At 42.6% G+C, this 24,592-nt stretch overlaps 1 protein-coding gene across 2 annotated transcripts in view; it reads left to right on the top strand.

Moving 5' to 3' along the window:
* OTUD5 (OTU deubiquitinase 5) overlaps positions 1-24,592 on the top strand; it is a 47,536-nt gene that overhangs the window by 6,000 nt on the left and 16,944 nt on the right. The window contains exon 2 of one of the 2 annotated variants that reach the window (XM_081175744.1): positions 7,726-7,816. In XM_081175744.1, the coding sequence (XP_081031870.1) occupies positions 7,726-7,816 (91 nt within the window). Of the gene's footprint in view, positions 1-7,722; positions 7,817-24,592 lie in introns of both variants that reach the window. The other variant, XM_081175743.1, reaches the window with a different exon arrangement.

The raw sequence follows: 24,592 nt of genomic DNA, 5'->3' as shown, positions 1-24,592 counted from the left end.
GGGAATTGTAGTTCCAAAACATCTGGAGGGCCAGAGTTTGCCTATGCCTGGTTTTGACCTATAGGGCCTTAAACTTCTCAGGACGCTTAATTGCTGCTGTTACCAGCTAGTTATAATCTTATGTAGTATTCAGTCAGATTCCATCTTAACACAGTGCAACACTGTGTAGAAAGAAGTGTTTGCCTTCACCTAGTTGTCCCAACTATCTTGCTCTTGCATGTCCACCAGAGATGTTCACACCTACAGGTTCAGGGAGTTTTTTTCTCTACAGTGTGCAGGGTTCTGAAGGTCAGCTTGCGCATGTGCACTAGCACCCCAAGCTGTCATAGTATGTGACTGTCATGTAGTGAGCGCACAATAGCTGTGGATAAAGAGTTATTTGAATGCTATGTTGTTGAGGAGGAGGGTGCGAAAAATGGTTAAAGAGTGGGGTTTGGCCCGTGTGTCATAGTCACTTGAAAATAATTCCCTGCTTGGTGAATCCTAGCCTCCAAATGCAAGCCTGTGTGAGAAGTTTGCATGCTTGGGGGACAGCCAGAGCTCAGTGCTAGAGCAGCTTCTTTGCATGCAGAAGGTTCTAGGTTCAATCCACAGATCACTTGTCTTTAGATATAAAGTCTTTGAGTATGGTAGATAATTAAGTGTAGTAGCTGAACGCGTCTGTTTTATGAGCTAATTGGTGCATTGTAGCATGTGCATTTATTTAGCTATGAGATGTGAATGAACCTAGCTCCTCCCAGATTTGCACTTTGCCTCTCCCAATCCCCTTTTCTTCCGCATGTAGGAGAAAGAGTTCAGCTTTACACCTCCTCCTGGCTACACAGAAGGAAAGGGAAGGGAGTATGAGCTTAGGAGGAGGCTAGGCTCATTCATGCCTCACAAAATCATGGTTTGGCACAATGTGTGAATGTAGCCATAGTGTGTGTGTTTTATGTGTTTACCATCACCATGCAATATATGTTAGTGGGTTTTATAATTGTTTCTTCCTACATGAAAATACTTTCCGTGTGGGGAATATGTGACATGAAGATGGTCAGATTCTGTCACGTCTCCAAGACAAATAAAGTTCCATGGTAATCACTGAATTCCTCTCATTGCTCCAGTGTTCTGAATTCAGGGCCAAAGTAGGCATAAGGCTCATGATTTTGCCTTGGTGTTTTTTGTTTTGTTGGTTTTTTTTCAAATAACTGGTGTAGAAGCTTGCTTCTTTTTTTTGACAAATAGCAGAAAGGTGTAGCCCAGTTCTTCTGACTGGAACTGTGGCAGACGGAAAAACTTAAAGCCTCCCCTTCCCTGTGCCATTCCTGATCTGGGTTGGCCCCCTTGGCCAGCTATGTTTTTAAAAAAGAAATAAATAGGCCAAACAACATGGCAAAACATTGCCCTTAGTCCATTAATGTAATAGGATGCACTTTAAAGTGCTGTACAGAAGAGAGCACATAGGAAATTTGAACTTGCTTGGGCGGTATCTGGACAGAAATGGCATCAGTTGAAATGAATGGGAGACTGGCAAGGTGTTAGCTTTGTTTTGAGAATTCATTCTCAAACTGTGGTTGCTGAGTTTTGCCAGTGTTCCACATAATTGTGAAAGGCAGTTGTATATCCTTAAAACATGGAGTAGGCACATGCCTGGGAACTATAATTGGATATGGAAAGACTCTGAAGTTGAGGACTTGTTGGTCAGGTTTATTAGTGTGTTGAAGCGATGTGGGACTGTTGTTCATCAGAGGAAGTGGGTGATTAATGCGCACACTTCCAAAACACGGCAGGTAGCTGAAGTGAATCATCCATAGGTGAGGGCTGAGAGCTCAGGAATCTGAAATACTCTAGGCATTCATCCCTAAATAGTCCCAGCAGAAAATCAAATACTCTACCCATTTTAACTGTGAACTCATGCAAAGGAAAAGGTGGGGTGAGAAGAGCTTTTTAAAAGAATAGCAAACATAATTTAGTCAGAGTGAAAAACAACCACTGGAAGGAAGGACAGAAAATGAGAGTTTGTTTTGTTCAGAAAAGCTTTTATGGAAGAGCTTTTGGGGTCGCATATGATGTTCATATTATTTCTGTTAGTCAATGAAAGAAGTGTGTTCCACCTGCTTAGTAAGAAATAGGGAGCAGCTGTTGCCTGATTCTGTAAATATGCAGTGCCTTACATAGATCGTGGGGGTGGGAGGAGTACAAATTTACTGTGTGGTATGAATGAGCAGGTGCTGTTGTGAAATTCAGAATGGAGAAGTCTAAAATAGTTCCTGTACTGGAAAATTTGGGGTTGTGTCTCTTTTTCTGCATAGTTCAACATACTTATTATTACAGTGGTGCCTCGCAAGACAAAAAGAATCCGTTCTGTGATTCTCTTCGTCTAGCGGTTTTTTCATCTTGCGAAGCAAGCCCATTGGCAGATTAGCGCTTTTAGTGGCTTATCTGCTGATCGGGTCAGCTGATAAGCAGCTTAGCGGCTTAGAAAAAGGGGGGAGGGAAAAAACCAACAGGAACTCGCAATACATTGTCGTCTTGCGAAGCAAGCCCATAGGAGATTCGTTTTGCGAAGCACCTCCAAAACGGAAAACTCTTTCGTCTAGCGAGTTTTCCGTCTTGCGAGGTATTCGTCTTGCGGGGCACCACTGTACTGTGCTGCTAGATTTTGGTGGTAGAATGCTTTTCGGGTCTCTAAGATATATACTTGTCTAAATATTTCCAAGTTGCAAGAAGTTCATCATTCAGTTGTCTGTGTACACTAGCAGTTGTCTGCAAAGGTTTTGTGAAGGTCATTGTTGTCCTAGACTGGGGTAGAGGTTGTGGTCTGGATTACCAAGGTCAGAATATCTTCTACAATCCTAAGAATCTGAACTTTCGACTTCCGGGGTGGCGCCATCGGCAATGGCGGACTCCCTCTGATTCGGAGGGACCAGCTCCACGGAAAACAGGTCTTTCCCGCTACGGCGAAGCGGGGACCCTTTCACAAATCACAGGCGGATGAAGCCTGTGACCATGGGACTCGGCGGGCACCTTTAGCGCCCCCCCAACCCGTAAAGGAACCCATTTACGGGCTCCGGAGCAAAGAGGGGGAAGTGGCGCGGTGCTGAGAGTCAACTGCTTCTTCCGTGGAGCGAAGCCGCACAGCCGTTGCCGGAGAGCACTGCTTTTTTCCTGGGACAATTTGGCTTTTAAAACAATCACCCGTGAGTACTTTAATTTCGGACAATTGGACTTTGAATAATGATCTGCAAGTAGAAAGGAAAATTGGACTAAGAAATTCATCTTAATTTGGCACTGAAACGGGAAGGTCTAAACAGGAAGTCAGCCTTCTGTTTCTTGTAGCTAGATTAAAGCAAAGATATGGTAAACTAGAGTGCAGAAAATCGCTTATAAAGGATTAATTTTCATCATTTAAAATTTTTGAACCCCCTTCGGAAGCAGGAGAAGAGGGGGGATTTTTTTCTGGACTGTTTAAACCTGCAGAAAGAGTGTAAAGCAAAGTAATTTTCCACCGTCTTGATCCTGGGAGCGGGTGTCAGGACTGACGTTCTTTGGGAAGCTCATTGACCAGAGACAAACGTCTTTGACAGATAGTTAAAAGAAGAGAAACATAGTGATTCCATTGTTCTCCTCTGCATTTTAAAGGAACAAATATTGAAAAAATATCTGAAAAAGGAAACTTTGTTGTTAGATCTGCCTCTAAAAGAAAAGAACAAATAGACGTTCTTCCCCTAGAGGGAGCCTGTGAAACTGTTATTAAATCTGAATCGGGGAGCTCTACAGCTGCAACAGATTACGATCGTGGGAATAGACTTCTGACCTTGCAGAACAATGTATTCAGAAGCTCTGATGAGTGCTTTCTGCAAAACAAGTGCCCTACTGGAACAGCTACATGAGAAGACGGACTTGATGACTGCTGCGATCGGAAATTTTGGACAGGTAGTGGGTAACTATATAGAGCCCACCCAGGAATCAAATCAGGAGTGTGCTCTGACAGATCAGATGAGGGAAGAGGATGTTGTTGAACCTCGGGCGCCAGAGATGGAGGGAGCTGCGGCCCAGCAGAAACATGAGTACTTGGAGCTGACAAATGAACTTGGAAAAAGCCAGATTTGGAAAGATAAAGTTTGGTTTGGTTTGGAAATGGGGGGTTGGATAGACCCCCCCCCCCCTATGCAGAGATGTTTGGACTTTTCAAGTCTGGCAATGGGCCGTGAGATGTTTGGGGTTGTGGGGGCTCTTAATTCTGGAGGGACTTTGAAACATGTTTTTAAATACCACATGGAGTTTAGTGTGGAGCATGGAAAAAGGATTGATTTGTCGAGAAAGGTCAAAAACACTGTCAAGTTGGAGTTCCCACGAGTGAAAGGAGCAGGAGACAAAGTAAAGTACAGGTATAAATATGAAGAAGAGCCGCGGAAGGGACATGGAAGAGACTTAAGGGCCTCGGACATAAGATTACCAGGTTAATGCGCTAGATTGATGAGATAGAAAGGACTGACAAAACCCGGGACCAGGAGGAAGAGACGCTGGATGAAGATTGGAAGAAAAAATTTTTTTTTATTAGGATTGCCCTATAAAAGTGATGAATGTTAGAAAAATGTTGGAATGAAATTATTTGACTTTAGCAAAAATGTTAAAAGAATTATGAAAGAACATCTTTTGGCTATGAGAAATTGGTATAAATAAGATCTAAGTTTTAAGCTTTAGGGTCTTTTATAGTAAGATAAGGTTAAAATAGATTAAGGTAATGTAATGACAGAATATTATGAAAAATGGAAAGGATTTGCTGTGACTATTAACAATTAGGATACAAAAAAAGGGAGGAGTAAGGAGGTCAAAGAAAGAAGGTAATGACAGATAAGGATTTGAGAATATTGGATTTGTTTTTAAATTTTTGTGGCTTATTTTTGCCTTTTGATTGTGTTGTGTTATGTGCTTTGTTTTTATTTTTTTATTTTGATTTTTATCAATTTGTATTGTTTGTGGATTGTTTCTCTTTTGTTTTTTTCTTCCTTTTTCTTCTCTGTTTTTTCTGTAATTCTAAAACTCTTAATAAATATCATTAAAAAAAAAAGAATCTGAACTTTCACTGGAAGAAAAAAAACCTCATTCAGCCCTCATAGTTGTGAAGAGACAGAGATTTAGTTTGTTAAATGAAGTTTACTTTACTTTTCTTTGTTTTTTAAAAAAATATGCCTTAGTTCCTGTAATTGAGGTAATTAAATTTGAAAATTTTCAGTGATTTTCATGCTCACATAATGAGCATGCTGTGTGCAACCTGTTCAGCTGCATCTTTCATTACCCTGTCTGAAAGTAGCAACATTTCTCTGTGCAGCTGTTGTGAAATAGCCTATACGTTTGTCAGGACTCTGAGATGGTTTATGTATTTATTCAATTTTTAAGCCCTCATAAATGATCTCAGGGAAGTCCTGCATGTGTGTATTTTTTAAACCATTTAAAATAACATTAAAATGTTCTGCTTATGGCTCAACCCAGTTTTCTAAGCAGTAACATAGGATGTAAACAGTGTTAGAAACTTAGATATATAATCTAGTCGCCAGAACAGAACGTCTAGTTGCCATTTTGGGGCCAGATGGCTTGAAAGTTGTATTGTACCTTTTGGTTCCTGAAATTTGTTCTGCTTGTGCAGATAAAATATCACGGATAGAATTCTAAAGGATGTGCTGTTAGGGTGTGAAAACAGGCAAGATCCAAGGATCCCCAGAGATGCGTCTCCAGATGGAGACGTCAGCAGCCATCCTAGCACCCAGACTTCCTCACTTGGTCGCAAGTGACCGATAGCAAGGTACAAAATGCACCTGGCACCTGGCAAATTTGGAACACTTGGTTATAAAAGTGTCATTGTGAAAATTTCCAGCGTGGTGGTTGGTACGAAAAATGAGCTAAAGCAGTTGTAGCCCCACTCCCAAAGATACAAAAGTGTATTATGGGTACTGGGACAATCTAAACAGCTTTCTATTTATGCAAGACAATGTTGCCCTGAAAGATACTTTTATGAATCGTTTAATAAATCTGCTCACTATAATTTGCGTTGTATAGGTTGTTGGGGTTTGTGTGTGTGTGGAGTTGGGAGAGGGGGTTAGACCCGGACTGCTAGTGCAGCAGTTAATAGAATAAGCTATGAGCTTGGACATTTTAGCTCAAAATTAGTCTCATCCACAACGTCACAAGCAGTCTCAGTCAAAACACTGTCTCCAGCCTCCATTGTAATAAGGAGGTGAAAATGCTTGTCTGCTTTACATTACCTGTCTGTGTTTGATGCTCTTTTTGTTCCCTTGCTCTTTGATTTTCTGGATACTGTCAAGTTGATCCAGATGACCAAGTATATTGTCTGCCCTGTACAAAATGCTTGGAAAGAGCACCACACAGCACATCTTCCTTGTCTTTTTCCAGAACCCCAAATACCACTAATGGTTCTCCTCACACCAGTTATTCAATTTATGTATAGAAAATGTGATAACAGGGACAAGGAAGGCTGAGCTTTGCTAAGAAGGGGAGCTCTGGAAGAACAGCTTGGCAGCCTATGGGCATGCGTGTCCACTTGTTGCCAGAAGATGGCAGCACAATCATTTGAGCCAGAAAACACAAGTGTACTTTTCTTTGGGAAGTTCTGACAAGTTCTGAGCTGTTCTAGTGTAAGTTGTTGAAGGGGATTAGTATTAAGCCTTCTAAGATTCAGTGGTCCACAGGGATGTCTTCTCCTGAGCCAGCCCATTGAAGTAAGTAGTTCTTGCCCAGCATTCTTGGAGTATTGGTCGTAATGCAGAATTCTAGATTTTCCCTCCTGGCTAAATGCAGCTGCTTGCATACATACAGTCAGATCTGACCTAATAGAATGCCAAAAAAGAGAGAAACTAGTTCTGAAAAGAGTGCTTTTAATATTTATCACAGCTCAACACATCTTGGGACATAGGTTTTTCCTTCAGGAGTAATCGTAAAAGTTGCAACTTTCATACTGTAAGGCCAAGTCTGTAAAGCTTTGTGGTGAGGAATTAAATATATTTAATCTTGATTCAGTAATGAAGCAGTTTGCACAAATACTGCTTCCTGTCTGGCACTATGAGGAAGACCCTCCTTGGGTTTTTACATGGATTTTTATTAATTTTCAAAGCAAACAGTAACAAAACTGGGATGAGATATTAAAATATGTATTTTCCTTACTCTTGTAGTCAATGCATTTTTGGTGAAGAGCGCTGAGATTGGATCATAGGTGTGTGGGGCATCTTGAGTATGGAAATGTGGAAGGGGCATTTGTGTAACCAAACATGATATTGTAATGCTCCTCTTAAAACACACATCATTTGCACATGTTATAGACATATTGCCAAATGTATATTTCTCAGGATGAGAGCCTTGTGCCAAATGAGCTTGCAGAAGTTGCTGAGACTTCTCCTATGACTGTGTTGTGGGCATGGAAGTCCAGTATCATCCCTCATTAAAACTGCCATGGTTGGATCACTGTTGGGATCCCGTGGTGTCTCCATTGATAAGCCCAGGGGCTATAATAATGGCCATCTCTTTGCATGGGTCCGCCTCTAGGGGGCACAGTGGAGCCATGCATGGGGGTAACCCTTTCTATTCCAGTTGTGGATTTTAAAGCTGGTGCCCCGTGTTTGGGTTGCCATATGGGGAACTGGAGAAAGAGTAGGATATGTCACCCTTTCTGGTTTGGGGGATGGGGTTGCCGTCTAACTTGCTGACATCTGCCCCTCCTGTCACCAGCAGGAACACAGGTTCGAGAAGGCGCTGAGAGAGAAGAAAGGGTTCATCATAAAACAGATGAAGGAAGATGGGGCCTGCTTGTTCCGGGCTGTGGGTAAGTCCTGCCTGCTGACGGGTCTTCCTTTTAGAGAGTGGACAGCAGGCGGCACTAGAGCTGAAACAAATCCCCGTCCTCAAAAGTTCTCCTCCTGCAAATGTTAAGATTGCATATTTGCAGAATATTGGGTATGGTATTTTACACCTGACACCAAATACCAGTATTTAGATTTGATCATTGACTTTGCTGTAATATTTAGTACTTGTTGACTAATATTGGGCTGCCTGCAGTGGGAGGACAAATCCCAGTGCCCAGTAGGCATAAGATGATCAGGGACCCACTGGCACCTTCATTGCTGAAGATGGCAGGAAGCAGAGTGCTCCACCTCCCAAGGATGCTACCATTCATTTGCTTCCCTTTACACTCCTTTTCCCTGCTTCATTTTTTCCCCATCTCAGTTTACGGTATTTTCAGTCTGAGCAGGAGGTAGTCTACTAGCCAGAGGCAGGAAGTGGAACTGAGACCCAAGAACGCACCAGTGAGGGCAGAGTTAATGGTGTCATTATAATATTTTTCCTTGCCTGCTCCATTTTGTGCTGTCTCATGAGTACTGAGCAAAGAGGAGAAAGCAGCTCTCTTATCACTGCATGCATAGCACATCAAAGGGTGTTGCCCATTAGTGAAAATAAAAAGTAGGGTTGTAGCAAGCTAAGTTACAGTCAGAGTTGACCCATTGGGGAATCCACCATTACGCAAGCAGACTTCCACTTGCACAGTGGGCCATTTCCCCTGATGTGCCTGCAGAATCTGTCCCAACCCCTTAGAGCTGATTTTGTGGGTGAGCCTAGGACCCGGGGCAGGGGGAGTTTGCTGGAAGCTCTTAGCACTAGTGATTCTGCTTGTGCATCAACAGCATTCGATTCACCCCATTAAAATTTATGGTCTTGATTAATTTTACATCCACTGATTTCAGTGGGTTTACTCTTGAGTATGACTTAGTTCGATGCAACCTGTTGTAATGGTTATAAGGTACAAAACTGAATATATTGCAGAAGCAGTAGTCCCAGTGCCTTTTGAGTTGAAGCTCACTCTTTATCAGCAAAATAATAATAATAATAATAATTTTGGAAGCAAGTAAGCTGAAATAGAGTATCAAAAATTCACCTGTTAAAGCAACCTTTCCCAAGTTGGTGCCCTCCAGATGTTTGGTTTGCACCTCCCACCACCCTTGGGAATAGGGCTGGGTGATACCTGGTTTTCAACACTGTGGTATATCACCCGCTAAAAATTGTAATATATCAATATATCACAATGTTTGAATTAAGGATGGAGCTATGTAGAGGCATTAGCTGGCTTCATTGTTTTTCCCACATTGTGATTTTCGCACACGCACACACACACACAATTTGTGATATATTGCCAGGTCAAAAATTATGAAACTGATACCATGATAGAGACTTCAAACTGGTTTTGGACAATATATCGATATATAACCCAGCCCTACTTGACAGTTAGCCACAGCATCTAGAAGGAACCTGGTTGGGGAAGGCTCATTTAAAACATGACCCCTCGGTCTACGTCTCCACTTGAGAGCTTTCCCGTTCCCTCTGATCCTGCCTATCTGATTGTTCTACCTCTCTCTCAAACTCAGTATGTTCAAAACTAAGCTTCTCAACTTTCTTCCCAGGCTATCCTCTCATTGATTGTTCTTTATCCCTTGATCCTGTTGATTTGGCAAGAAGCATTAGCTTACTCCATGTACATTTGCTACCCCATATTCAATCTGTCATCCAACCTTATCAGTTTTGCCGGGGCGGCATTGTGAAAATTATACTTCTCAATCTCCATCCTCTTGACTAAAGCTCTAGTTCATTCTCCGGTCATCTTCCTTATTGGCGCTTGCAACTTTCCTCTCTCTGGCCTTCCTGTGTCTTAGCCTATTCCTCTTGCCTCTGTCCAGATTTCTGCTGCCAAAATAATTCACCACTCTTATTGGACAATATGCTCTTTTCCATAACCTCTTGTCTCCCACAATTGCCTGAAGGCCACCTCCTCCTTTCAGCAAAGCTACTACTATTCCCTTTTGTTGTTCCTTGTGTTTGGAACACCATCACAAAATACCTTCCTCTTGCAGGTCTCTCCTGAAAGTCCACCTTTTCTGTAAAGCAATTCATTCAGACCTTTAGAGTGGGATTCACCCAATGAGCCCCATCAGCAAAAGCCCTGAACAAGGACTTCTGTTTGTGTAATGGTGCTTTCCTCCCTCTTCTCCCTCCTCACCCCCCTGAAATTGCCTTGTGGGGGTGTCAGGAGTACGCCCAGAACAGTGTGAGTTCAGAGGAGAGAGGAAGTGTTCCATCTGGCAAGCTGCAATCCTTGCACAGATGGAATGTTTGGAAGAGAAGAGAGCATTGAATTCTACCCTTAATCCTCACCCCCTTCAGAAACTAACCCTAAGTACATGCAACTGCATCATATGCCATATTTTTCCATGTATAAGATGCCCCCATATATAAGACGACCCCTATTTTTTTTTTAACCCAAAATTAAGAAATCAATATTTTAAATGTCAAACAGAACAACTTTGGTATTTTCTTAAATATTCAAAGCACTGGTTTATTTAGTACAGTGGAACCTCAGGTGGCAAATGTGATACGTGCAGGAGGCATGTTTGCAACCCGCAGCATTCGCAACCCGCAGTGCTGCGTCTTAGTGCTTCTGCGTGATTTAGTGCTTCTGCGTGAGCGCCGAAACCCAGAAGTAACCCATTCCGGTACTTCCAGATTTGGCACGGTGCGCAACCCGAAATTGCGTAACCTGAAGCATCTGTAACCCAAGGTACCACTGTACCGTATATTTAAACATCGGCGGCGGTCAGGGAAGTTGGGCAAAGTTGTTGAGGTTTTTTTGGGTGATCACAAGCTTCCCCCCGATCTGCCACCACCAAGCCCAGGCTGTCTGGGCCACTTGCGTCAGGCCTGAGCCTGAGCCATCTATGCCAGAACCTGAGCCCAGGCCGCCCTAACCCCTGTGCGTTAATCATCCCTGTATAAGACGAGCCCCAATTTTTTACTAAAAAAATTAGCATAAACTGTCTTATACACAGAAAAATACGGTACATTCTTCTGCTAACAGCTTTGTTCTTGTCATCTTTCTTTTTGGTCTCTCCATCCCTCCACTAGAAATGTAAACAATAAGCTCATCCAGGCAGCAGTGTGTCACATGTTCTGTGTTACTCTATAATTGGTCATATACCCAGATAGTGTGTTGTTTACAAAAAGGGGATTATTGAATCTCCTATTCTTAAGACAGATCTGAAATGGTTTCTGAAGCAACCCTCTTGGAATTCATAGCACAGCTCTTGTAGAAATTTGAAATTTCTATTCTGGGGACTCCTCTTTGGTGGAGAGGAAACACTTCAGTGTCTTCCCCGCAGCTGACATGCACTTTCGAGAAATGATGCTGACCCAGCCTCTCTTACAAGAAGTAGACTCCAGAAGACATTTCCTGCTAGATAGCAGTGGTGAGGGCTCTGACCACTTTGCAGCTCATGGATCTGAGTTTTCTCAGTAAAACCTCATTTGTACCTAGAAGAGATTGTGCCTTTCAAAAAATGTATGGCATCATTAGTGTATTTATGGTTTATGGAACATAACAATAATATGTTCATAACCTCTGGAGGGCATCATGTTTGGGAAGAAGACTGCTTTATAGGGAGTGCGATCCCAAAGCTGGGGAGCAACTAGCAAGAATATTTCACTCCATGCCACCCTCCTAATTGTATTTTGTATGAAGGTGCTCTCCAGCCCAGCCACCATAGCTTGTGGGCAGTGATTGTGGGAGTTGTAGTCCAAAAACATCTTGAGGGCTGCAGGTTAGCCACCCCCAGGCTATAAAATTCAGATTTAACAGATGCTGCTGCAACAGGTGCTCAGGAGCACTTGTCAGTTGTCATGTTCCACACCAGTTGCACCTTCAGGCAGTTGACATATGTTTGTATATTATAGCCATAGTGTTGGAAGGGGGTCAACTGGCCAGTAATTCAGTGCTGTGCCGCAAAACAGGACCAGGGCACCCATTCACCCACCTACTCCCTACTATCAAGCCATTGGTTTGGTTTGCATTGGACAGTGTTGCCAACTCTGTCAATCAGCTCCCAGAGTCTCAAGCTGAGGTCTTCCTGCTACCTGACTTCCTTTATAATTGGAGATGCCACAGGTCGAGCCTGGAACCTTTCCATTCAGAGCATGCACTCTGCCCTAGTGTTATGGATTATCCCCCAAAAGAGACAGGCTGCAAAACAAAAAACCCAAACAACTCCAGGTGATTTGTGCAAGTAAGCCAAGCTGGGTATTGCAAAAGAAGGGTCAACATACACCCCCCAGCTATTACCAGTGTGACAGGGAGGGGGAGCTAATTCCTACTTGGTCTTAAGGGAAGTCATACTTCAAACATTAATAATACCCATTTACTGGGTGCGCTGTGGATACTATAGCACTACTTCATTCCCCATAAGTTTGTCCTACTGTGCTAGGGGATGTGGGTGGCACTGTGGTCTAAACCACTGAGCTCTTGAGCTTGCCGATCGTAAGGTTGGCAGCTAAAATCTGTGCAACGGGGTGAGCTCCTGTTGCTCTATTCCAGCACCTGCTAACCTAGCAGTCTGAAAGCATACCAGTGCGAGTAGATAAGTAGGTACTGCTGTGTCGGGAAGGTAAACAGTGTTTATGTGCACTCTGGCTCACAGTGCTCCAGAAGTGGTTTAGTCATGCTGGCCACATGACCCGGAAAAGCCGCCTGCGGACAAACGCTGACTCCCTCGGCCAGAAAGTGGAGATGAGTGCCACACCCAGTATTTGAATTTGACTGGACTTAACCATCCAGGGGTCCTTTCCCTTTTTACGCACTATGCTACCGTAATGTGTAAAACAGGAATGAAAAGCCTATGGCCCTCCAGATCTTGTGGGACTCCCAACTCCCATTGTCACCAGCTGATAAGGTCAGTGGTTAGGAATGATGGGAAGAGGGTGCACTGTCCAAACCTCCATCTTCCCTACAATTCTAGACCCAAACAAAAAACATCCAGGACTGGTTGTACAGGTCATGACCACATATTCATTACCCAGACAGCACTGGAGAACACAGTGGGAACATTAAGGTCCTGTGTAATGGACCCCTCCCACATTGACTACAGCACTGCAGATGAACTTGTGAAACCTCCTCTGCTACTCACATGAGGTCTAAAGGGAGCTTGAGTCATCTTGAAACTGATGCATTTTTTAAAAAATGTATTCTGTTGATTTTCAAATTGAAACCGAAGCATTCTTAACATTTGTGAAGGTGGAAGCAAAGACATTTCAAGAAACAAAAAGGGTCATAACTGCCCATCTCACAATGAAGTAGGGAATCCATATGGGAAAGATTTGCATCCAAAAAGTATTCCTAGGGAGCTTGCTGATTAGGGGCTGGATTGAACTTTGAGAGAACCCCCAGAACCGCATGAAGGTCTCCACCTTCTATCAGGCAAGCATAAATCCTTGTACTGACAGAGCAGTCTCCTTAGCACTACTTTGAATTTTTCCCTTACAAATCTTCCTGTTACAGATAAAATAGTTTACATTTGTGCATTCAGGTTTTCAGTTGCTGCTGCTGTTTTGTAAATTAAAACGTACGGATGTTTGCAGTTCTTCCTTTCACAATGTCTTCCTGCACCTTAAGTGGGATGTGGTGTCTCAGCACAGCAGTTCTGGTGGAAATATAAAGCACCTTTTCCTCCAGAAACAGCTAAACTTGCAGTAAATTATTATCTTTGGACCAAAAGTTTGGGAGTCCAGAAAGCCATCCGAGTTTGGTCAATGAAGTAAATCATGCTCTTGTGGGTATTGTTGCTGAATATGCCTGGATTTTTCTGGTATCTCTTGTGCTGCCTGTATAGCCTTTAGAGGGGATGAAGGTTTGGACAGCACATCTCTTCCATACCCCACCACACTTGTGCTTTCATGGCAAGTAGCTTTTGAAAAAGGCAGGAGTTTTAAAAGAAGCTTGTGAATGGAACATGAGGGATTAGGGAATTGTCAGGAATAGCACAGACCATTTTGTGTGAGCCTAAGGAGCTCTAACTTTTAAACTCCTTTTAAACTAGTTTGTTTCTACTTCAGACTTTCTTCTAATTTTCTTGCAGGATTTACTTTCTAAGTAGGTAGTTATGCTCAGCTATGCCCTGCAGGGGTCAGCATAAGTTTTGCGGTTTACCTTCTACCTCCAGCTGCTGATGGAGATAAGACACCCCATTTCTTTGGCACAGAAACCTTGTGTTAACACACCCTGCTTTACTGACTCAGCAGGCCACAGCTCTTGGAGAAAACATGACTCTGCAAATTGTCCTGTGACACAGCATTTTTAAGAGAAGTAGAGCTGTGTGATAAATGGCCTGGAGCTGGCTTGAAGTCCACTGACTTTTGACAGTATTGTATGTGTGCAAGGAGTGAGTGTTGGTGGTGGGAGGGCTGTGCAAAATAATGTGGTATAATGACAAAAGGAATGTGTACACACCCATAAATCCCTAGCATCCACTTTAAAGGTGTAAATGAGCTTGGTGTTTGCCATGATTCATCACACTTAAGTTTGCAGTGAAGCCAGTGGGGTTTTGCTGCAGTTGATTTAGCAGTATCCATAGAATCACAGCGCCGGAATAGATCTGAAAGTAATCAAGTCCGATGTCTTCACCAAAGCAGATTAATCCATGTGTGCCAATACTGCTGCATATTGCTTCCCATCCCATCTGCCACATGTTTTAAATTGTTTTTAATGCTGTATTTTAGATTTTTGTAACCTGCCCTGGGGCCTTCTGGTAAAGGACAGGTAATAAATATGATGGTGATTATTATTTACACACAACCCCATCACATCTGGATGAAGCAGAGCCTATGCCAGAACATAGAACATCATAAAAGCCTTGGTACATCATACTGAAGGCCCCTCTAATCCAGCCTGCTGTTATCACAGTGACCGACAAGATGCCACTGGAAAGTCTACAAACCAGACATGAGCACAATAAGACCCCTTTGGCTTGTGCCGTTCAGCAACCTTCAAGTGCCTTCTCAATAAGGACATGGGAATGTTGATATATCAAGAAAGTAATTTATTTTTCTTCCTTCTTCACACAATTCATAATTTTACAAAGCCTTTGTCATTGACTTTTGTAAACTTAAATAACTCTTAAGCCTTTCTTCATAGGAAAGTTTTGCCACCCACCGCCTTTCACTCAATGATTTTAATTGTCATCTTCTGTAACCTCTGTGGCCTAGTGATGTAAGTGGTGTAACCAGAGGATTGCAGTGTGTCAAATGAGAGCATATAATAGGATTAATTTTTTTATAATAACTTGGAACTTCTTGTTTAACCTTCCCATCTTTTTTGTAATAATTTTCAATAGTAATCTTCCTTTTTCATTGATCTTACATACAGTGCTAATGTTAAGCAAGTTTTCCACCATGATTTTTTTCCTGGATAGTCACAGCATCATAATGATAAATCGTTCAGATCCCAACATGGGGAGTTGTTGCACTCTGGCCATAAACCAATTTAGGATGGGGGGCAGGGTGTGTGAGGGACCTGCCATCTACTTTTCTTACTGAAAAAGATCAGGCTTTCTCCCACCTGGTTGTGTGCGAGTAGTTCTCTCTTCAACCATTCTTGCTGTCCTTCCTTCTACTTGGTCTGATTTGAATGAATGAATGAATGAATTTGTGAGTCAAAGTAACCAATACTGGATGCTATTGCAAAATCCAGTGTGTTGCATAAACTATAATTAAATATTACCTTATATTTACCAGGGAAACTTTGCCTAGTGTACCTGAGAATTGTGTTTGCTATTATATGCAGCTCTTCCTTGTCTTATGAATTACAAAGGTCCTGTAATATCTGTCTTCCTCCTTTTTTTGTCCCCAGACAAAATACTTGCCCTTAGTCCCTTGAGTGTGTCGCCTTGCACTTGGTCCTACTGAACTTTGTTTCCTTATTTGTAGTGCTTGAGGTCATCCTGTTCATTCTACATAATTTCCAAATCTGTATTTGCATCAGTAATGCTTCCTTGTTTACCTCTTCTTGTTTCTGAAGGTTACTACGAAATACTGAATAAAGAATGGTCTGCTTTGCATGTAATTCTGAGCTTAAATTATGACTTAGTGTGGATGAGCAAATACGATGGTGCACAGTGAGAAAAGCATTGCCACTTCACTTCTCCACTGCTACTTCTGTGCTATTATGAACTAAGCCATGGCTTCGATTTAGTATTGCCTCTGAACCTGGGCTCACGGGTTGCCTCGTTCCAAACAAGCTATGGGTGGGATTCATCTAAGTTGTTGCATGCACAGAACAAGATCTGCCTGAGCAATGGGACTTCTTCCCCATACAGTGGTACCTCTGGATGTGAACGAGATCCGTTCCACAGCCCCGTTCCTTTCCTGAAGTGAACGCAACCCGTGTCTGCGCAGGTCGCGATTCGCCGCTTCCACGCATGCGCGTGACATCATTTTGACCGTCTGCGCATGCATGATCGGCGAAACCCGGAAGTAACGCACTCCGTTACTTCTGGGTCCCCGCAGCGCACAACCGGAAATACTCATCCCGAAGCTACTTCAACCCGAGGTATGACTGTACCCCCTAAAACTATTCAGTGTGTTTGGTAGACCTCCTAGAACAGGTTTAGGGGGCATGGAGGAGGATAGGATAGAAATCTAATAGTGCAAGTGGACCTCATTCTCTCCAAACAGGCCCCATGAGCTGAAGCCCAGGTTTGTTCCTGTCTTACTGTCCTAGTGGTTTGTTTGGGAAAGATAAGCCATACACCCATTTTTGGACTGTGGCTTGGCTCCTGGTAACTCAGAGGAAGAGCCAGGTGGTTGTGATTTTCTCACTGTGTACCAGTACATTCACACAGTCACTCGTTCACATTAAGCTTAGCACTAGGCAGCTATGCTCCACTTTACAAGTTTCACCTTGGGGATGAAAATCCATGATGATTTGTTGGGCTAGACTGTATTGCACCAATACAGTTTGCACAAAGATGGCACCCTGTACCCTGTAACTGTATGGAGATAGCTATATTTTTGGTCCTGCAGTTCTGTCAATGGATCATGCGAGGATGAAATGTAATATATTGGATGAGACTTCAGCCTGCAAAGAACCTGCAATTTTCATTTATTTATTTGTAAGGAAGTTTTTTTGTGTCTTGTGTAGTAGCTCAGCCCACAAAATTAGTATTGTAAACTCCACAAAAAAATAGTACAGTGGTACTTTGGGTTACAGATGCTTCAGGTTACAGACTCCGCTAACCCAGAAATAGTACCTTGGGTTAAGAACTTTACTTCAGGATGAGAACAGAAATTGCACGGCGGCGGCGGCGGGAGGGAGGCCCCATTAGCTAACGTGGTACCTCAGGTTAAGAATGGACCTCCAGAACGAATTAAGTTCTTAACCCGAGGTACCACTGTATTGTATTGGACTCCACATAATTAGTATTGTAAAACAACAGCCTTTCATGGCTCCTGTCCCACCTTAGTATGGTGTGCGATTCGATCTTCACAGTGCTAAGGACAGGAGGGTTCAGAATTCTCAGAAGCCTCTGAGTCCATTGTGTTTTCTGTCCCCACCAGATAAGTGTTGTATGTTTTGTGTTACTAGTCACTATATCTTGGAGTCTGTACTCTTGCCAATGCCCATACTCTCAGTTCTGGTTCCCCTCAACTTTGCTTTTCCCTCACTCTTGGCCCTCTCCACTGTGTCCCATGTAATTCTGCTTTGGATGTGTTAGGAATTAACCTGGATGTGGAGTTTAGGACTTCGTTTTGAGAAAACGCTGGTGGATAGCTTAGGTCAGTGTGTTTGCTACTTCTCCCCTTTCTTATCTGTCCACTCTGCTCATCTGGGCAGGGCCTGTTTACTCCTCATGTGCTCTGTACTGTTCATGTTCAACGTATCATCAGCATGCACTAACAAAGATTCTGGATTCTGACGCAGTAGTTGGCTTTCTGAGAATCTTGGTACTCGGCTACATTCGTAAAGATAAAGCACTTGATTTGCATTATAACACTGACACCAGATGGCACTGTGGAGTCCCATTTATCACCAATGGGATTTCCCTGTATGAAGTTGACAACACATTTAACTGAGTTGCTTCTTTGATCTGTCTAGATCGGGCCTTGGTTTTATTTTCTAGCATGCTTCGTCTTTAGGCATTCAGCAAAATCTTGGAATATGTACTTACCAGTGTCTGCTTGAAAACATGGCAACCCAAATGGGTTTTTGACACTGCTTCAGAACTGGGGACTTCTGTGCTCCTATGATCATTTTGCACATCATATTTTTTTGAGGTGTATATCTGTATGTCTTGTGAAACTTCTGATTTAGAAGCAGAATCAAAATATAAGGATAAATGAAATGCAAATCTGTACATGTCTACCTGAGCACAATGAGACTCTTCTTATGTGAGAGTGCAGAGGATTGCACCCTAAGTTGTTTTAAGTGTACTCTTTTGAGTATGACGATCACAGTGGCATGGCTGAAAACAATTTATCATACCAGCAGTATCATTGGGGAGTCATGATGGGCTGCAGTTCATTGTCCTTGTGTATTTATTGCACACACACATATATACAGTGCTTTTTAAGGAAGATAATGTGCCAGTACTCACCATACATAGAGTTGTTACAGTAAGTGCCACACTTGTAATATTTGTGGGACAAAAGGTGCCAATAGTGAGTACCCCTGAGTTCCCCCAGAAAAAACTCTGTGCGTGTGTGTGCGTGCACACACACACACACACAAAATACTGAGTAGTTTATAAATGTTCTTCTAAAAAATCATTCAGTTTTGGCTCCATTCAGTGTGTGGAATGGTCCCAAGATGGATCCCTGAGCCCTATACTTCCTACAATCTCTTCTCAATCTTATTTATTTTATAAAGCAAATAATATCCTGCTTAAACAGTCCTCAGAGCATCTCACAATATAACAACAGAGGATTCTACATTTGGCAATCAGGTCTCCCGTAGGATGGACAATTGGAAAGCCAGCACCACCAGTGTTATGCTAGAGGTATTCTTGATGCTCCAACAGGAAATAAGTAACAGGATGGGACATGCCGTCATATTCTTGCATCCATCCATTGCTGCGGTACAAAGTGTTCTCATTTAACTTGACTGTTTCCATTGACAGTTTTGCCATCACTTCCACCCTTCTCTTGCGCTCGTCTTTTTTTCCTGTCGAAAAGGAACATCCAACCAGAGGCAAAGTCTTCACAACAGGCTCTGTGGTTTCTCTTGTCCTTTCTTTGGAAATGAGATTAAATGAAAAGAGGAAGTTGATGTGCTGGCATAGAACCGAGAGCTGGGGAGATCTAGGTTCGAGTGTGATTTAAGAGAGTGATCTCTGAAGCCTCACCCCTGTTGTGGATTCACTATGGCCATTTATTTAGGGTATTTCTATGCCACTTTTCAAGCAGACCCCCTCAAAGCGGTTTTCATAAGATTACACCAGTAAGCTTTGGGTGGTATGCCATGCTCGCCTTATTCACTGAAGTTAATGGACACAAGTTCATTGATTTCAGTAGGTCTACTCTAAGTAGGACTTGGCTGACTACAACTCATTGGTTTTTTGGTTATTTTAAGTTGCAATAAAATGGGGGGGAACGTAATGTTTCTTTTTTTTTTTTAAGATATTTATTGCAATTTTTAAACAACAAACAAACCACCAAACATATAAAATACCATCACCATACAACAAACAGAAAAAGTCAAAGCAAAATTATGAAATAAACAAAGAATGAAAAAAGAATACAAATAAAATACAGTTATTCATAAATCATATTTTCATAATCTTTGGACTTCCTCACATCGCCCTTCCCTGCGTTCTCAGTCATATAATTATAGACAGCAATTTATTACCTTATTTCAGTTCTTATTTTGTAAATCTCAAATATTATGTTCCAAATTTTAAATAATTTTATCATAGATTAAACTACTCAGCTTGAGCATAATATTATTTCTAATTTCATCGTTTTCTTAAACATCACTTATTTTCAAATATCTTACAACTAAATTGCTGATGCCGTGTTATTTTCAATCGTGCATTCTCTTAGCATTCATACAGCTTATAGTGTTTTTGTAAATAGTCTTTAAATTTTTTCCAGTCCTCTTCCACCGTCTCTTCTCCCAGGTCTCGAATTCTGCCAGTCATTTCAGCCAGCTCCATGTAGTCTATCAGTTGCGTCTGCCATTCTTCCAGAGTGGGCAAATCCTGTGTCTTCCAATGCTTTGCGATGAGTATTCTTGCTGCTGTTGTTGCATACATAAAGAAAGTTCTATCCTTCTTTAACACCCCTTGGCCGACAATGCCCAAAAGGAAGGCCTCTGGTTTCTTAAGGAAGGTATACTTAAATACCTTTTTTAACTCATTATAGATCATTTCCCAGAAAGCCTTAACCCTTGGGCATGTCCACCAGAGGTGAAAGAATGTTCCTTCAGTTCCTTTACATTTCCAACATTTATTATCGGGCAAATGATATATTTTTGCCAGCTTGACTGGGGTCATGTACCACCTGTATATCATTTTCATAATGTTTTCTTTCAAGGCATTGCATGCCGTGAACCTCACTCCGGTGGTCCATAACTTTTCCCAGTCAGCAAACATAATATTGTGCCCAATGTCCTGTGCCCATTTTATCATAGCTGATTTAACAGTTTCATCCTGCGTATTCCATTTCAACAGCAAGTTATACATTTTTGAAAGTACCTTGGTCTTAGGTTCTAACAGTTCTGTTTCTAATTTCGATTTTTCCACCTGGAAACCTATTTTTTTATCCAAATTAAAGACCTCCCTGATCTGAGCATAATGTAACCAATCTCGCACTTTGTCCTTTAATTTCTCAAAACTCTGCAATCTCCAAGTATCTCCTTCTTTTTCTAGTATTTCCCAATATTTCGGCCATTTGGCCTCCATATTGAGTCTTTTCTGAGCCTTGGCTTCCATTGGTGACAACCACCTTGGGGTCTTGTTTTCTAATAAGTCTTTGTATTTTATCCAGACATTAAACACTGCCTGGAAACGTAATGTTTCTTTAGACAAAGCTGTAATCATAAGATGGTTCTATAGAAGCCCTGGGGTGAGAGAGGAGGGAGGCGAGTCCCACTGGGAGGTGAACAGCAGGCCATTTCCTTCCCTTCTACAGTGGTACCTTGGGTTACATATGCTTCAGGTTACAGACTCCGCTAACCCAGAAATAGTACCTCAGGAACGTTGCTTCAGGATGAGAACAAAAATCGTGCAGCGGCGGCGCAGCAGCAGCAGCGGGAGGCCTCATTAGCTAAAGTGGTGTTCCGGTTAAGAACAGTTTCATGTTAAGAATATACCTCTGGAACGAATTAAGTACAATGGTACCTTGGGTTAAGTACTTAATTCGTTCTGGAAGTCTGTTCTTAACCTGAAACTGTTCTTAACCTGAAGACCACTTTAGCTAATGGGGCCTCCTGCTGCCGCCGCACCACCGGAGCACGATTTCTGTTCTCGTCCTGAAGCAAAGTTCTTAACCCGAGGTAATATTTCTGGGTTAGCGGAGTCTGTAACCTGAAGCGTATGTAACCCGAGGTACCACTGTACTCCCCTCAAAGCAGGATGGCCCTCCCAGAAGGAGGGACCACCACTGACAGCTGAAGGGTAGCAGCCCACCAAGCTGTTTCTCTTCTACTCTCCTAATGGCAAGGTGGTCCTTCAGATTGTTGACACTGTTGAGGGAGATCATGTAATGCTCCTGTGTCTGTTCCAGTCGCACAAGAGACTTCTGCTTGCAGAATGAAACTCTTCCCTCCTCAGTCAGCCCTAGAGGGTTGGGGGACCCTTCAGTTTTTTGTGGGTGCACAGGAGGGGGAGGAGAAGTCCTGTTGCACGAATAGAGTTCCACTGGCAGAGCAAACCCTTTGTGTTTGTGGCACGGTAACAAAATTGTGGTGGTTCCTTAGACACACCTCCCCTCACCCAACCTCCAGTCTATGTAATATGGGAGCAGTAAGTGTCTTTATCTCACAGGACTGCTGTGGGGTTTACCGAGGTAAAGTATGAAGAGCCATCATATTAAATACGTGGAACAAGTTTAGTAGCTTGTCTGAAACAAGTGATGGGGTACACCGAGGGCAGGAAACTTACTCTGGACTTTAAGAAAATGTTTAAAGCCAAGGAACTGTTTCAGGATAAGACTATCAGTGGCTACTAGTCATGATGGCCATATTCTGCCTCCAGGTTCAGACTGGGGAACAACAGCAGGAGAGGAGAACTATTTGCCCTCCTGTCCTGCTTGTAGATTTCCCAGAGGCATCTGGCAGACCACTGTGAAAAATGGAATTCTAAACTCTATAGGCTCTCTTTCAGTGAATCTGCACAATCTCTCATACTTGGTTGCCATGAGTGGGTGATGCCAGGCTCTGCTAGCAAGCTTTCCTTGTCCTGTTACTGCCTTTGTCTGTTTCTCCATTATATGCTGCCTTTACTATTATATCCCGACCCATCTTCCTTGTGTTTGTGGGGTTTATGCAAGGAACAGAGGAGCTGTAAGGTTACTGCTTGGGCTTGGCCAAATTTATGCTGTCAAAACAGATGAGGTATGTATTAGTTACATATTCCTCATTGGGGTTTTTTCCCCAAGCAAAAATGCAAGCCAACATTGCCAATGTACCCAAAACCATAACTCAGCTGCTTAGTCAACTCAACGGTCTGCACAACTTTAAAAGGTTGATTCCAGAGCATGGAATCAACTTGTATGTGTGCTTTGGAGTTGGTTTGTTGTTGTTGTTGTTGTTGTTGTTGTTGTTGTTGTTGTTGTTGTTACTTATTACATTTGCTATTGGCTTTATCTTGTCCAACCCAAAGTGACTTACACTGCTGAGCTCAGAGGTTCAAGCTGCACAGCACTAGCTGTAAATAATGATAGTCAAAGTAGCACCAACACCTCACTATTAGTAAAAGCTGACCTGTATCTTTACCCAAATTCTTGTAGTGGGGCAGAAGACCACCTGTTCACATTACGCTGTGCCCATTGGGGAGTGTGATTGCCCCCCAGTCTTAGTTGCAACTTAGCCAATTGCCTACTAGAATGTTCTGCCCCACCCTTCCAGAGTTGCTCAGGGTGACTAACAGCAGGTTCATTTAAACAGGTAGAATTACTTAGAGATAGGTTTTTTTAATATTAAAGGGTTTATAAATGCTTTTATAAATGTCCTTTATAAGAGGCTAATGCCATTTTGCAGTTGAGCGTGGGAAATACCACCGGGAATTCCACTTTCAAAGAACTGGGCTTTTTAAAAAGTTACCTACAGTTTCAGTTTCTATCAAAATATGTGCAGATTTCCCCCTACTGTTCTTCAGTGTGGCACCATTCTAACGTTTCGTGACTGGGTCTGAGGACCTCCGTACTCGATTGGGTGACTCACTTTGTTTTTCAAAAGGAGAGAGAGTCTCAAGAAGGTGCTAGTTTCTAAATGCTGGGGGAAAACAGTTGTAAGGTGAAAGCTGGTAGGGAAATGAGGGGGAAGGAGGATAGCTTCTCAGTCCAACTCATGCATGACACTGCTCTACTGAAGATCTCAACAAAACCCTTGTCACTTTAAAACTTGCTGTCTGGGGCTGGTAGTCAACTACATTTTTACTCAGAGTAGACTGAATAAATTAATAAACATGGCTGAGTTAGGTCCATTAATTTCAGTAGATTTAAAAAGGTAAAGGGACCCCTGACCATTAGGTCCAGTCATGACCGACTCGGGGGTTGCAGCGCTCATCTCGCTTTATTGGCCAGGGGAGCCGGCGTCATGTGGCCAGCATAACTAAGCCGCTTCTGGCGAACCAGAGCAGCGCACAGAAACACCGTTTACCTTCCCGCCAGAGTGGTACCTATTTATCTACTTGCACTTTGACGTGCTTTCGAACTGCTAAGTTGGCAAGAGTTCAGTAGGTTTACTCTGAGTAAAACGATTGGCTATAACTCAACATGCACACCCCATTTCCCACCCCATCTTCTGTGATGGATTGGAGTCTTCCAGAGCATGGAACTACTTTTCTTTCACATACATAACGACCTCTGGCCTCTTGTCCTGGAAATGGGCCTGAAACCATTACAGTAGCAGAAGAGATCATGGGCACAATCTATGATTTTCCTTTGATTTCTTTTTTCAAAGGCCACTCTTCAGTTTCCTTGTCATGATTCGGTTTCGTTTACTCTCTCTGGAATGGGCCTTTCTCCTCAGCTGTAGGAGGAACAGAAACACGGCTTTGCTTAAGAATACACACGAACAAAGGAAAACATGCAACAGGAGCTGCCAGAACTGGTGGGTGGAGCAGGGTGCAAGTGGAAAGCATGATGGATTTTTTTTTTTAATCAATGACTTTTTGACAAAAACAGGAAATCCTTACTGCTGAGTATTAACTTCTGACAAACTCCTTGCAACTCAGGTTTTCAGTGTAAGATACGTGTGGAACTCTCAGACTTCTGCATTTGTCCAACTTGGTGGGTTTTTAGCACAGAATTCAAGAGTCAGGATGCAAAGAAGTATGCAGTGAGTTCTGTGTGTCCAAGGCTGTTTAAGTTTGTGTTTTTCGAAACAAAGTGAAACTGCCCCCTCTCCAATAAGGCAAACCACTTTTGAAATGTGTTGGGTCTCTGAGAAGCAGATTGTGGTATATAGCATGGGAGTTAGCTGACCGAAGAAAAATGTGTAACAAAAAATCCCATTGGGCATTACCAAGGTCTTTGAGTCTTAGGCCATGTATAATGCAAGGGGTTAGGAGAAGGA

The sequence above is a fragment of the Podarcis bocagei genome, assembly GCF_964188305.1.
Source record: "Podarcis bocagei genome assembly, chromosome: 17".
In the NCBI taxonomy this organism is placed as follows: domain Eukaryota; kingdom Metazoa; phylum Chordata; class Lepidosauria; order Squamata; family Lacertidae; genus Podarcis; species Podarcis bocagei.
Note: the sequence above shows the minus strand (reverse complement) of the source record. Positions and strands in the feature narration are given on the sequence as shown.